Source organism: Camelina sativa, chromosome 5, assembly GCF_030686135.1.
Source record: "Camelina sativa cultivar CO46 ecotype springtype chromosome 5, ASM3068613v1".
In the NCBI taxonomy this organism is placed as follows: Eukaryota; Viridiplantae; Streptophyta; class Magnoliopsida; order Brassicales; family Brassicaceae; genus Camelina; species Camelina sativa.
The window spans coordinates 23,388,550-23,402,548 of record NC_141884.1 but is presented as its reverse complement, the minus strand read 5'-3'; the positions used below and the strand labels follow the sequence as shown (position 1 = coordinate 23,402,548).

Sequence of the window (13,999 nt, the reverse complement as noted above, 5' to 3'; positions counted from 1 at the left end):
ATTTTCGGTTTAGGAACTTTATTAATGTTAATATACTTATGGAGATTGTAAACTTTTGTTAAAGAAAATCTGTTATATATTATTTAAATTTGAAAGATTCTAGCATCCATAAAACTAGTTTTGGAGATTTAATGGATTAAAACTTTAATGGGTAGAGTTGTTTTTTGGAAAAATCGGAATGTATAGATGTTGTTAAGATTCTATGGCAATAAATGTAACAAATGTTGGTCAATTTAAGAAAGTTTAATATTTGAGTTTCTCTGCAATGTTATTTATGGAATTTCTTCAGGTGTTAATGTTGTAAAAAAAAATTAAATAATTAAAACTTAAAGGACATAAACCAAAATGTACTTAAAAAATGTTAATATAGATGTGATTATAATATGCGCCAACTGTATCAATCATATTTTAAAATATTAATACTAAAGCTTAGTTTCATAATTAGTCATGATTGCAATGCATGTCAAGTTTACTGATCAGATTTTAACAAGTGAAAAATACTTTTTATGGAATAAAATAATTAATTAAATATGTAATACATTTTATTTTCTTTAATCAAAAAGAAAACTAATAAAAAAGGTAATTTACATATTCTAATTTAACTGATATTATTGGTGAACTAGATTTTGACAAGTACACAATCTTTTAATTTATTTGGCATGGATATTAACCAAAATATAGGATGAAAATATCTGGTTTAATTCAGTTCTTTAGTTGAACTTGATGAAAATATTCAATTTAATAAAAAATATTTAAACATGAAAAAAAGAAATTATCTTCACAAAAATATTTTAACAACTCGCTGAGCGAGCGTGTTGTAATTTGCATTATTCCATACGATCAAGTAAATGAAAGTGTTAATATTTTTTGAAACTTCTAATTATAAATATATGATTGCAATACTAAACAACTAAGTTACACATGTTAAAAAAAAAAAACCCGAATTACATATATCAGAGATTAAATTTAAAAATTCTATAAATTTAATTTTTAAAACTATAATATGAAGTACTGAATTAGAAAGTCATACAGATTTCTGATTATTATATATTAAATTATAAAATTATTTTGTGGTATATAATCACGTGTTTAATTAATATTTTATTTGAAAAGAAAGGAAAAAACAACTAATAGAAATGGCGTTGTTAACTATATCAAACTCTTGACGTGGATCATTTTATTCATCCAACAGGGTGTATTCTAACACTATTTGACGTGGGCTTTTTTGTCTGATTGCAACGATAGCTAGGTAGTCAAACTCTTGTGAGCCATTTGGGGCTTGGTCGGAATCCGTTCAAGCTTGAAAGACACCCCGATGGCCATGTCGAGAACTCATTGGGTTGGGTGTGACTCTGATGGAGCCGGATATGAGGTTCGCTACAATCAGGCATTCAGCACCGGTAGGCATAGCTGTCCAGCCCAGGCAATAGGATTGAGACATTTATGACCATCATGTTGTTAGTCATGCTTCTCCAATGGTTCAAATGGACTCTCCTTATTGGCAAAAGTCAAGTCAAGCTAATGATCTCGGCTGAGAATGTGTAACGCCATGATTGCCACTTTTTCCAATGGGTTTTATGTCATTTCTCATGGACTCACTTTATCGGAGGGTCAGTATGCTATGTTTGGGGTTTTGGAGATTTGTTTACCGATCCTACAAATTTGATATTTCTTAAAAATTTTATCATCACTTGTACGGCTCCGACATGTACTTCCCAGAATGTTATTCATTTTGAAATTGCTCTAGTTTAAGCTTAAATGTGAAGTTCTTTAGAGATAGTTGACCAAAAAGATAATTGCACTTTGTTGACATACGTGACAAAATCAATTCTTTTAAGGACCTATATAAGTTTGGATACAAAAATACCAATTTCGTTATGAACCTGAAATATATTAAGATGAACACGCTAATCCTTAGTCTATATGTCATATATATGTCGTTTTGTATAGTATAAGAAGTTTTCTTATTTTGATCTTCTTGTATCCATATAAATAAAATGTAACTATGTCAATATTTGTTAAGGAATGAGAAACTTTCCTTCTCCCATTCTACATCTCGCCGTCTCTCTATACTCTCTCTAATCTCCTATCTCTTTTCTCGAATACTCACTCATTCTCTTCATTCTTATTCGTGATTTATTCTTACATGGTATCAGAGCAGTAACGCTCATATTCTACAAAACCTTAGTTTGTTTTTATTCCGCACCAAATTCAGTTCGAAAATCTCTCATGGATCTCAGCAAAACGTTAATCATTCTGGTTACACTCAAGGGTGGAAACTACTTGCTATGGGTAAGGACTACAAAGACAGCGCTGTGTGGTCGTGGACTTTGGAAGCATATTGAGAAGAATGAAGCGACAAAGGAGATAACGACTACACAAGAAGGAAAGGAGATTGTGGCTTGTGATAGTGACAAATGGTTCCAAGAGAATCAAAGTGTCTTGGCTTTTATCCAAAACTCCTTGGATGCTCTGATCCTTGAGTCGTATTCTTACTGCGAGACGGCTAAGGATCTTTGGGATACCTTGAAAAATGTGTTTGGAAATGTCTCAAACCTCAGCCGTGTATTTGAGGTAAAGAGAGCCATCAACAATCTTAATCAAGAAGAGATGGAGTTCACCAAACATTTTGGGAAATTCAGATCTGTTTGGGCAGAGTTAGAGATGTTAAGACCTAACTCGGTGGATCCAGTGGTCCTAAACAAACATCGTGAGCAAGATAAAGTGTTTGGTCTTCTCTTGACGTTAAATCGACCAGCATTGGATTCCACAAAGTTATGAGGAAGCTAAAGAACACAAAGTTTGGAGGGATGCCGTGGGAGATGAAACTAACACAATGATAAAGAATCATACATGGGATGAAGCTGATTTACCAAAAGAAAAGAAAGCCGTGACATCTCGGTGGATATTTACTATCAAGTACAAGAGTGATGGGGGGATAGAACGACATAAAGCCAGGCTTGTAGCTAGAGGATTCACTCAAACCTATGGAGAAGACTATCTTGAGACATTCGCACCAGTAGCCAAACTTCACACGGTAGTAGTTCTTTCACTAGCTGTTAACCTCTCTTGGGAATTGTGGCAGATGGATGTGAAGAATGCGTTCCTACAAGGAGAACTAGAGGATGAGGTGTACATGAGACCACCACCGGGGCTTGAAGACACTATTGGACCTGGAAATGTGTTCAAGCTCAAGAAAGCCATCTACGGTTTAACACAATCTCCAAGGGCCTGGTATCACAAACTCAGCTCAACACTTATTGATAAAGGCTTTAGAAGATCAGAAGCGGATCATACATTGTTCACGTATCCAAGCCAAAAAGGTGTTATAGTCATTCTCATATATGTTGATGATATTATCATCTCTGGGAATGACAAGGTAAGCATTCAAGATACCAAACAACTACTTAAATCTGTATTTGATATTAAAGATCTTGGAGAACTAAAGTCCTTTCTTGGGATAGAAGTGTGTCGTTCTGAAGAAGGACTATTCTTATCACAAATAAAGTACACACTTGATCTTTTAAAAGATGTAGGCAAGCTTGGATCAAGATCGGTTGAAATACCGCTCGAAGAAAAATACAAGTCAAACCATAAGGGGGAGTCTGATGAAGCTCTTTCGAAGATGTAAAACAGTATCGACGGTTGGTAGGTAAGCTCATTTATCTCACCATAACTCGACTTGATATATGCTTTGTTGTGAACTAGGTAAGCCAACATATGAAAAAGCCAACAGTACATCATTGGGAGATGGTGAGCAGCATACTCAAGTATCCCAAAGGAGCTCCTAGACAAGGCATTTGGATGGGATGTAATAAAAATATGGAGCTTGTAGGATACTGTGATGCAGATTATGCTGGAGATCATGAAGATAGACGCTCAACAACACGTTATTGTACATTTGTGGGAGGAAACCTTGTCACTTGGAAGAGTAGCAAGCAAAATGTGGTATCTCTCTCAAGTGCTGAATCAGAATACAGGGCAATGAGGAAGCTCACAACCGAACTAATGTGGCTCAAAGCTCTCTTGAAGGACCTAAGCGTCAACACTTCAAAACCGATCACAATGCACTGTGATAATGAAGCTGCCATTCACATTGCATCCAACTCAGTTTTTCATGAAAGGACCAAACACATAGAGGTGGACTGTCATAAAGTCAGGGAGCAAGTTCAACTTGGAGTGATCTTACCATGCCACACCGAGAGTTCTGAACAATTGGTAGACATCTTCACTAAAGCAGCAAGTTCGAAAGTTTGTGAGTATATACACTTCAAACTCGGGCTCATGGACCTAACTAGGCCACAAGCAAAGACCCTAAACTACTGACCCCATACTCTTTTTTCTTTAGTGTGTTTTTGTCCCAAATGGGTTTTATTCACTAAGATTTTTAATGAGGTGGGTGTTCATAGTTCCAAGCTCAACTGTTACTCACACGGTTAAGATTGAGGAGGAGTATTAAGATGAACACACCAATCCTTAGTCTATATGTCATATATATGTCGTTTTGTATAGTATAAGAAGTTTCATTATTTTGATCTTCTTGTATCCATATAAATAGAATGTAACTAGGTCAATATTTGTTAAGGAATGAGAAACTCTCCTTCTCCCATTCTACATCTCGCCGTCTCTCTATACTCTCTCTAATCTCCTATCTCTTTTCTCGAATACTCATTCATTCTTTTCATTCTTATTCGTGATTTATTCTTACAAAATATATTTCGAGGTTTTGGGTATAACCCAAAACTACCCAAACCCGATGGATGTTTATCTAAATCCGACACAAAATTTAAAAATACATGAATGGTTTTTAAACCTAAAAATCCAAAATACCCAACCCGAACGGATAACCGAATGCTTACTCCTACTTACACGGTTTTGACAATCACTTCTCTGAAGGTCACCCATCATAAAATTGCTTAAGTACACTTGACATTAGAGTTCTTCTGGGATGGGTTACCAAAAATATAAATTCACTTTGTTGATCTATGACATAGATCAGACCCGACTACGGGAAGGTGCGAGAGATGCTTTTGCATGGGTCACATTACTTTTGAAAGAAAAAAAAGTAATAAGGTTATCGGGTTCTTATTGTTTGATATTTTGAATAAAAAAACCCCAAATTTCTGAAACCTACAAATAAGATCTCTAAATTAAAAAATAATAATAATTTTGGCATAAGGTCTGAAATAACTTGAGCGGGCCTTATATAATGATCAAATCAATTCTTTTAAATCTCTTTGCATGCACTGTGGATATTTCCGAGCAACTTGTTCATGGCCAAGCCTCTACTCGCATGCGAAAAAACCTAGGTTGACTCCAAGTTTATATCCGAAAATTAAGTCATCAAGTTATAAGTCTGACCAAATTACCTGAAACAATATATCAAAATATCACACTTTAAAGTTCTACTATATTTATTGCAAGTACCATATACAAATTTTTAATCGATTCATGTGTGTTTGTGTGCTTTTATATTAATTCGACTTCATTAACCACTTAACGGTAATAAATTTTGTTTGACTTCCTTTGTGGTTGTTGTAGCTTTTCAGTTTTATGTAAGCTAGCGTACGTACGGTCGATGTATGATAAATTGATGTATTTTGTTTAGTTCATATTATACAAAAAATCCATGGTCGTATAAACCCAATCTTTAAATCCGAAAAGAAATTTCCGACTAAGTATCAAAAGCAACCAACTTTGTAAGTTTATATATTTTTAATAGCATAAATAATTCGGAGATTCAGATAAGGTTTAACATAACTCTCATCACTTTTGCCTCTCCAACTACTTTTCATCAGCAATATCATTAGGAAGATCTTCTCCGGAAGGTATTTTTCCGGGATAATTGGTCACTGGCGAATCCGAACCGTCCATGCTTCATTTCAACAACAAATAATAAGACTCACATGCATGTGTGAAATGTATCAAATATATGAATGCTTGATGATTGAACAAACTTACCATTTATCCACCAGAACAACTGAACGGATCTCACAATTGGCATAACTACAACAATTAGAAGAAATTGAGTTATTGAAAACACAAATTATACCAAATGTTCATACGCAGTTGTAGAAACAAAGTAAAACAAAAAGAGTAGTATTACTGAGCTGAAATCTCGTTTTTCACGGTTGGATCACAATCATTTCCAAATAAATTTAATGTTTGTTGCAAGAACCCGCTATGAGTAACAACCGCGATCTCCTTTTCTTTTCTTGTACTCAACCTGAATTCAGAAAATCATGCCAAAATTATCTTGAATTTAAAAACTCTTTATGTCAAAATAAAACATTCAGCACAAAACATATGTTAACAAGAATTGAAGATATTCACCAGTTCATGAACCTCATGCCTCTGGCCGCAAGTTCTTGGTTCTCCTCTCTGATTTTAGGCTTCCACAAAACATCTTCTTCTGTTTCTATCTGTATATGCAAAAATGTGGAAACATAAGAAAAATGACCACGTCCGATCCAAAAGAAAGAAGATTCGAGTTTTGACAAACTAGGTACTCGCCAATGAAAAATCAACGGCAGGAAATAACTCCCGGTACTTGGTGATATTGCTTCTTCTGTCACAAGGATGAACACCCTGCAACCATAACAAAGTTTTAATCTCAAGAAACTGAAAATGCAAAATGTAAGTAACCATACCAAATACTCTCTGCAAGATTCAACTGCAATGAACGGTGGACAATTTAAGCTCCCAATAGCATGACGATCGCTGTTTCCCGCACCTGCGATCATAAGCGGAGGTGCATCAACACCATCTTTGTATTCCCCGCCAAAAGCACCAACGGCAGTTTGCAAAGTCCTAAAAAAAAAACAAGTATTGAGTAATACAAAACCTACTCTCAAATGAGCTAAACGGCAACGTAACACATGCATAAATCGCTTAGCAGTTAGCATGTTGTTTATTAATGACTTGTCTCATCCATGAAAATATCAATAAGCCTCACAGATTTAGCTTGTGATAGAGAGGAGTAAATTACCTTAGGAGAGGAGACACAACGACCAACTCAATTCTATTGGATATCTCACTCGTCTTAACATGCTTGTGTAGATTATCAACCTGTAATAGTAAAAAGCATAAAACTATAAATTAACGTTACTGATTCTTATTTCATACTTTCGCTACCATAATTAAACTACAATTTAATGCTAATTTACTTGTTGCCATCCGAAAGGTGTAAGATGTGCATCAAAGAAATCCTCAGATAAGTAAGCATCAAAGTTCTTCTCTCCTTCTACATTGTGAACCCCTTGAGCATGCCTCACCTAAACAAAAGAGCTCAATCTGAATCTGAGAAACAGAGTCACATCAGAATAACGGTAACAACATGTACCAGATGTATGGTTTTGCAACGGTGTAGTGGGTAAAGGCCTTGGCTTGGTTTAGCCTCCATATCTAAATTTGTATCAAAAAAAAAAAAAAAATCAATAAATTACATATTAGTTATATAACATATGGATGAAGGAAAAAAAAAAACCATTTAGCATTAACTCTGAATCGTTTAATTTAAAAATAAAATTTAAAATTTAAAACAAACTTCAAGTATAGTAAGAGTAAGAGAAAGTAACTGTGATTCTGTGAAGGAATATTGCTATAACAATGGAGTATAGATGGGAGAGGAGAGGTCCGAGAGGATATGGAAGAATTGAGTTTGTTGATTGATGAAGTTATACAATTAAAAATGAATCAGTGGCCAAGAATAATTTCTGCTTTTCCTTTTATTTATTCTTGTTATTGCAAGAATAAGAATACCAACTTTTGGAACCACTAAATAAAAGTTGATGCCACTTGCTAGCTTAAAACATTCACATCACAATAGGCCTCATTAATTTTTTTAATTTGGTTTTAAACTAATTATGCTATGAAGAGACAAAACATTAAATATAAATCTTTGCAAACATTCCAATTATAAATCTTAAATATTTTGATTGATGATGAATGAGCTCCCTGTGTGAGCTATCAATTTATATAACGACATCTTAAATTTTAGCAATTGACTTAACACATGAAGAAGGTTTTTGTTTGGTGGTGGTTAACTTGGTTACTTATCTTTTTAAGTTTTGGTTTTTACTTTAAAAGTCAGTCTCGTTGGATTCGAGTGGTTGAGTGACTTGTTTATTAGAGATGACTTGTGTCTCACATTGAAAACTTGTATTATGTGGTTCGTTTTTCTCTAATAATACTAATGCGATCAGAAGATGATGTTAACTTGAGGCAGTTCACCCCTTTCTTGTTATTCCAAGATCAGCATTCCTGAGGGTTCTTATTTCACGATATGTGGATGGAATACATGCTGACCCGGTCGATTTCATCAGGGACATATGGGACTACATTCGAGAAGTGTGCTTATCTGTCATTACTAAGTACTCTGCTACGTTCCTAGAAATTGAAGGTAATATCAATCAAGTAGGTGGAACTAATATCTAAGATGAAGGACCAATCTGTGAATCAAGTGATTAAAATCCTTGAAATGGAGAAATTGACTGACTATACTTGTAACCCTGAGTACATGAGTCAGAAGAAAGCTTCATTCATGTTGTTCTACCCGACACAGAAAATCCTGAGTACTTCCAGTTAGATGGATTTGGGAATGTGAAGATTTTACATCTAAGAAAATATCATGTTCATTTGCTCTAGCAGGCATTCAAAATGAAGCTGAGGATATCATCCTACTGGCCTATTGTCTTGCAAAGAATTGTCGACAACCTCGGGATGCATCTTCAGATGTCAATGAGGAAGTTTATTACATAATTTGTCACATAGTTTCTCAATAATATTAAAAAGAAAAAATAATAAAAAGGAGGGAGAAGAAATAATTGGGTTTCAAATGAAAGCCCATAAAAACATCTCTAGAAACTCATCTCACAAATGTCAGTTGTATTTTATTGGTTTTGTTTTATTTATTATTTTGTTTTTAATTTAAAACAAAAATTAATTTGTATTAAATAATATTAAAATAATGTATTGAGAAACTCATACAGTTTCTACCTATGCTTATGCTCTAAAGCCTGAGTCCTGAGATGGTCGCAGAAATGGTGGCTCGTGGCAGAGGAATTGAGAATGATACTCGTTAGGTCGGCTTAAAAATATTGTTTCTCTTGGTTTTGGTAGTTTTGTGGATGGTTTCGTTTAACGAATGTTAAGTTTTTGGGTGCCGACTTAGGGCCTAACTGGTTCAAACGCAGCGTTTGCGGGAGATTGCGGAAGTGGGTGGTTACAGTTTCAAGCGTTATTTAGCGTTCTGAATGACTGGTTTAGCGTTTTAAATTGAGTGCGTATGCGGGAGTTTTACGACTGGTTGACCAGCGAGTGTAATAAAGGTTAAAATATAATAAATATAATATATAATTATATAAATGTTTAAAAACACCAAAAAATTTATTAAACTTGATTTATAATTAAAATTCAATATAAAAAATACTAATATAATTATTCAAAAAAACAAATAAATTTCATATTGATATACTTATTATTTAAGTGATCTCTTAATTTTTTTTTTCTTGGTGATGCCAAGGTTTTATGTTGAATGCTAAGCCCGTTTCTATGATCTCAAATTTCACTTTTGATAAATTATCATTTTTTCACATAGTGTACAACATCTGAAGTCTACATTTACTGTAGCAATACATTTGGTAAACAAAAAAATCAAATTGAAATGGGGACAAATGCTCAATGAATTACTTGTGAGCAGCAATATCACTAGGAAGATCTTCTCCGGCAGGCATTTTTCCGGGATAGTTGGTCACTGGAGGATTCGAACTATTCATACTGCAAACAAAACAAGGAAGAAGGCATAAGACTTTGTGAATGTATCAAATGTGGGCACTTGCTATATAAACACAAACTTACCATTTATCTACGAGAACAATCGAACGGAGCTCACAGTTTGCAAATCTGCAACAATCAAAAGTGACAAATTTTAAGGTAAAATGGCAAATGATCAAAGAGAGATCAGGAAGAACTCTTACTGTGTAGAAATCTCGTTTTTCACGGCTGGATCACAATCGTTTCCAAATGAGTTTAATGTTTGATACAAGAACCCACTATGAGTAACAACCGCAATCTCTTTTTCTTTCCTTGTACTCAACCTGAATTCAGTTGATATATCAATCGAAAGATCATACCAAAGACTATCAATTAAAAGCATCAGACACAGAGTGATGTTAACAAGAACTGTATATATTCACCAGTTCATGAACTTCACGCCTCTGGCCGCAATATCTTTGTTCTCCTCTCTAACATTAGGCTTCCACAAGACATCTTCATCAGTTTCTATCTGTATATGGAATATGTGAAATTGTGAAACAAAAGAAAAAACACCAAGGCCGGTCCGAGGTAAAGATTAGGTACTTGCCAGTGAAAATTCAATTGAAGGGAATAATTCACGGTACTTGGTGATATTGCTTCTTCTGTCACAAGGATGAACACCCTAAAACCAAAACAAGAACATTAAATTGAAAATGGTTTAATATCAAGAAAATGTCAGTTATATGCAGAAGATGGAAAAGTAAACATACCAAATGTTCACGGCAGGATTCAACCGCAATGAATGGTGGACAATTTAAGCTTGCTATAGCGGGACGATTGCTGTTTCCTGCACCTGCCACCATAAGCAGAGCTGCATCAACGCCATTTTTGTCACCTTCCTCACCGAAAGTTCCAACCGCAGTTTGCAATGTCCTTTAAACAAAAACAGGTATTGAGTTAAATATACAGCTATCCTTAAAGAAGCTATACAGCAGAACATGCATAAATCGTGAAGTATGTTCAAGTAAGAATCCAACCATATGAAAAGATCATTAAGATCATATCAGTAAGCTTTACCTTTACGGGTTTAGTATATTTACCTGAAGAGAGGTGACACAACAACCAACTCAATTCTTTTAGAAATCCCACTTGCCTTAACATGTTTCTGCAAATTATCAACCTACGTACAATAACATAATTCACATTACTTCCCTTTTCCAATAGACCACAAAATCCTCTATCTGTAACATACAACAACCGATCATTCATATCTCATAGTGTACATCATTAGAGCTACAAGAATAATCCTATAAGTTATTGGAAAATAGTTTTGATAAAAAAACTCTACACGATGATGTGTAAATTAACAAACCTGTTGCCATCCAAGAGGTGTAAGATGAGCATCAAAGAGATCCTCAGATAAGTAAGCATCATGATTCTTTTCTCCTTCTACATTGTGAATCCCTTGAGCATGCCTCACCTAAAACACAAGAAGCTCAATTAAAACTTGAGAAACAACAACATAGCCTAATCAGAATTGTGGGAACAAACAAACCAGATGTATAGTCTTGCAACGGTGCAGTGGGTAAAGACCTTGGCTTGGTTTAGCCTCCATATCTATAATTTTTTATTCATCAGACAAGAAAAAACAGATCAGCGAAACATAAAACCAATTTAGCGTTGACTATATAATGATGAAGTCAAGATAAAACCAATTCAAGAAACAAGGAGAGGCTTACCGTGAGAAGGAAGAGGAGAGCTGCAACAACGAAGAGAAGAGAGGCGACGAATCGAAGGAAGAGGAGAAAGAGAAACAGAGGAAATGTAAAATGAAAGATTTGAGGTCATTGATGATTGGTGAATCATAGAGATCCCGTGGCCAGCTTTTCCTTGCTTTTCTTTAATTACTCTTTACTTTACTAACTTTCCTTTTATATCTTTTGTCCATTACACGAGTACAACTTCGGAATATTCCAAAAGTCCCAAAAACCTTTGTTGTGGTTCTCTTTGACTTGAATTAATGTGATGACAAAAAAAAGAGAAATGAAATAACTATATCTAAAATATTATTTCCAAAACCTTTGCTATTTTTTCTCATAAACACACTTTTTATTTTCTAAAAAATATTATTTTAATAAATTATAGCTAATTTATTTTATTATGATAAATTAATTTTATATATTACACGATTATTTTTTAAAAATTACATGGAAGTATCTTTCATGCTTTGGATGTTTCTCTCCCTAAATGCTACATGCTAGATAAAAAAAAAGTGAAATTGTTAATTGACTCTTTCTAAAACGTTAGTTTCCAACAAATAAAAAATCCTTAGTTATTTACGTAATTTAATTCTAGAATATAAATACTTTTAGTAATATTACAACAAGCCAAAGACTAATGCACCATTCCATTAAGTGGAGATCCCCACCTAATATCTAATTATGTGTAATAAATTATGTTAACCTAATCTAGAAATTTGCAAGCCAAATTACTTATATAATGATGTAGAATATATATTGATGTTAATTTATATATAATTATGACCCGTGTGATACACAAGTTACTCGATATATGATTCTTTTTAAAATAAGTATTTTGAAAAAAATTTTTTTTTACAAATATCTTGTTGAATATATATATATATATATAGATTATGTTTGGATATGAAATTGCAAATGTTCTCACTAAAAAAAGGACTAATTTAATCATTTTTGTAACATCCGCGAACCAATTTTTGTAAATTTGGTGTGGGTGTCGATCGACACCCTTGGTGGCATCGATCGACACCATCTTTTTCCGGTTTGGTCGGGTTTGATTTAATTGTCGATTGGTTCGGTTTGGTTCAATTAAAATCCCTAAATCGTGTGTAAAAGGGGAAAACGACCCTAGGTCGTGTTATTTTGTTGGTAGTCGCCGCTTTTGAGAGAAAGAGAAAGAGAGAAAAGAGAGAAAACGTTTCTGTGACTTTCTGGGTTTGTTCTTGGGGTTTTTGGAGAGATCTGAGGCTGTAGGAGGGTTAGCTGTTGCTGGAAACGAAGGGGGAGCTTCTGGAGGTGTTGTTTTCCACGTTTCTCAATCCAATCTTCCTGTTCTTGAGGTGAGTGCTTGACCATGGTTGATCTAAGCATGAGATCTCTCTTGTTTGTGTGTTTTCTTTGTTGTTTGTGTTGTTTTGTTGCTTGGGTTCGTTGCTTTTGTGATTCCCAGTGTTTTCTGAGGTAATTGGGTGAGTTGGTGACGGATTCGAGATGATTGAGAAGGAGAGTTCGATGTTCGGTGTCGCGCAGATCGTGTCTGCAGAGGAGGCATCGATCGACACTAGGAAGCATCGGTCGACACCATTTGGAGTGGCATCGGTCGACACTGTTTAGCATCGGTCGACACCATTGTTTGTAGCATCGATCGACACCTTGAGGCATCGGTCGACACTGGTCTCAGTCGAGACTTGATTCCCTGGTTTGATGTATTGTTGTGTGTTGTTTGTTTTGCTTAAACTTGAGGGTCTCATATGCTTGTGTGTATAACCCAGTAGATGGGAGGACGGCCTCACTAAGTATATATGATAATACTTACGCATCTCAATTGTTGTTTGTGGTGTGCAGGTATGTGACGTGGAATCATGGCGATGAGGAGGAGGATGAACTAGGGTCTCGTTTGTGTGTTGTTGGTCTTTGTTATATTGTTTAGGATGGAACCTTGGATAGAGATATGTTAGGTTGCTGGATAGAATGGATAGAAGTGTTATTGTATTGGTTTTGTATTATTGATATGTTTCCGCTGTGCATGTAATTGGATGTTGGTTTATTATTGGTTGGTTACCGTGTGTGGGTTGGTTTGTTTAATTAAGTAGTATGGGATACTTAATTATATCTTGTATTTAATTATTAAAAAGAAAAAAAAGGGGTCGGGTTGTTTCATTTTGGTATCAGAGCCTTTACGGTTCTAGGATGGTTAAATGGATGGTTAGAGCGGTTAGGAATTTAATTGGGTGAATTATTTTCCTTTTTGCTTGATGCATGATGTTGTGTGATGGAATTGATTATGAGTAGTTAGTCAATTTGTTTGCGGTATGGAGTCCTAGTATCATCCTCTTCGAGCCTTCAATGAGATTCCACGGTAAGATGTGTACTCTATGTGCGGTTTTTGAATTGTGTGCTTAGCCTTCTGTTCTGGGTAGTGCAGATGGCTAGAGAGGGTGTTGTGGGTCGCAGTCGTGGTCGTGGGCGTGGTCGTGGTCGTGGTC

At 34.9% G+C, this 13,999-nt stretch overlaps 2 protein-coding genes across 2 annotated transcripts; both read right to left on the bottom strand.

Moving 5' to 3' along the window:
- Positions 1-5,581: 5,581 nt before the first annotated feature.
- LOC104787262 (phosphoglycerate mutase-like protein 2) lies at positions 5,582-7,753 on the bottom strand. Its single transcript, XM_010512802.3, has 10 exons — positions 7,578-7,753; positions 7,343-7,404; positions 7,167-7,274; positions 6,989-7,068; positions 6,651-6,810; positions 6,514-6,588; positions 6,334-6,422; positions 6,107-6,226; positions 5,962-6,006; positions 5,582-5,875 (listed from the first exon to the last, which is right to left on the bottom strand). Exons 2-10 carry the CDS (start codon positions 7,400-7,402, stop codon positions 5,785-5,787), a joined length of 828 nt encoding a protein of 275 aa, XP_010511104.1. The 5' UTR covers positions 7,403-7,404; positions 7,578-7,753; the 3' UTR covers positions 5,582-5,784.
- Positions 7,754-9,553: 1,800 nt separating this feature from the next.
- On the bottom strand, positions 9,554-11,747 carry LOC104787263 (phosphoglycerate mutase-like protein 2). The gene is made up of 10 exons (XM_010512803.3): positions 11,496-11,747; positions 11,312-11,373; positions 11,129-11,236; positions 10,857-10,936; positions 10,527-10,689; positions 10,364-10,438; positions 10,197-10,285; positions 9,978-10,097; positions 9,859-9,903; positions 9,554-9,777 (listed from the first exon to the last, which is right to left on the bottom strand). The coding sequence occupies exons 1-10, from the start codon at positions 11,620-11,622 to the stop codon at positions 9,687-9,689; spliced, it is 960 nt and encodes a 319-aa protein (XP_010511105.1). The 5' UTR covers positions 11,623-11,747; the 3' UTR covers positions 9,554-9,686.
- Between the last annotated feature and the right edge of the window lie 2,252 nt (positions 11,748-13,999).

Bases quoted from the DNA above. Each gene is read 5' to 3' on its own strand.
- LOC104787263 (XM_010512803.3), bottom strand. From the start codon at position 11,622: ATGATTCACCAATCATCAATGACCTCAAATCTTTCATTTTACATTTCC. The intron at 11,237-11,311 runs GTTTGTTTGTTC...CTTGTGTTTTAG, and splicing joins GTTGCAAGACTATACATCTG to GTGAGGCATGCTCAAGGGAT. The intron at 10,439-10,526 runs GTATGTTTACTT...TTTTGGTTTTAG, and splicing joins AATCCTGCCGTGAACATTTG to GGTGTTCATCCTTGTGACAG.
- LOC104787262 (XM_010512802.3), bottom strand. From the start codon at position 7,402: ATGGAGGCTAAACCAAGCCAAGGCCTTTACCCACTACACCGTTGCAAA. The intron at 7,069-7,166 runs GTAAATTAGCAT...TTACTATTACAG, and splicing joins CACCTTTCGGATGGCAACAA to GTTGATAATCTACACAAGCA. The intron at 6,423-6,513 runs GCGAGTACCTAG...TTGCATATACAG, and splicing joins CTGCCGTTGATTTTTCATTG to ATAGAAACAGAAGAAGATGT.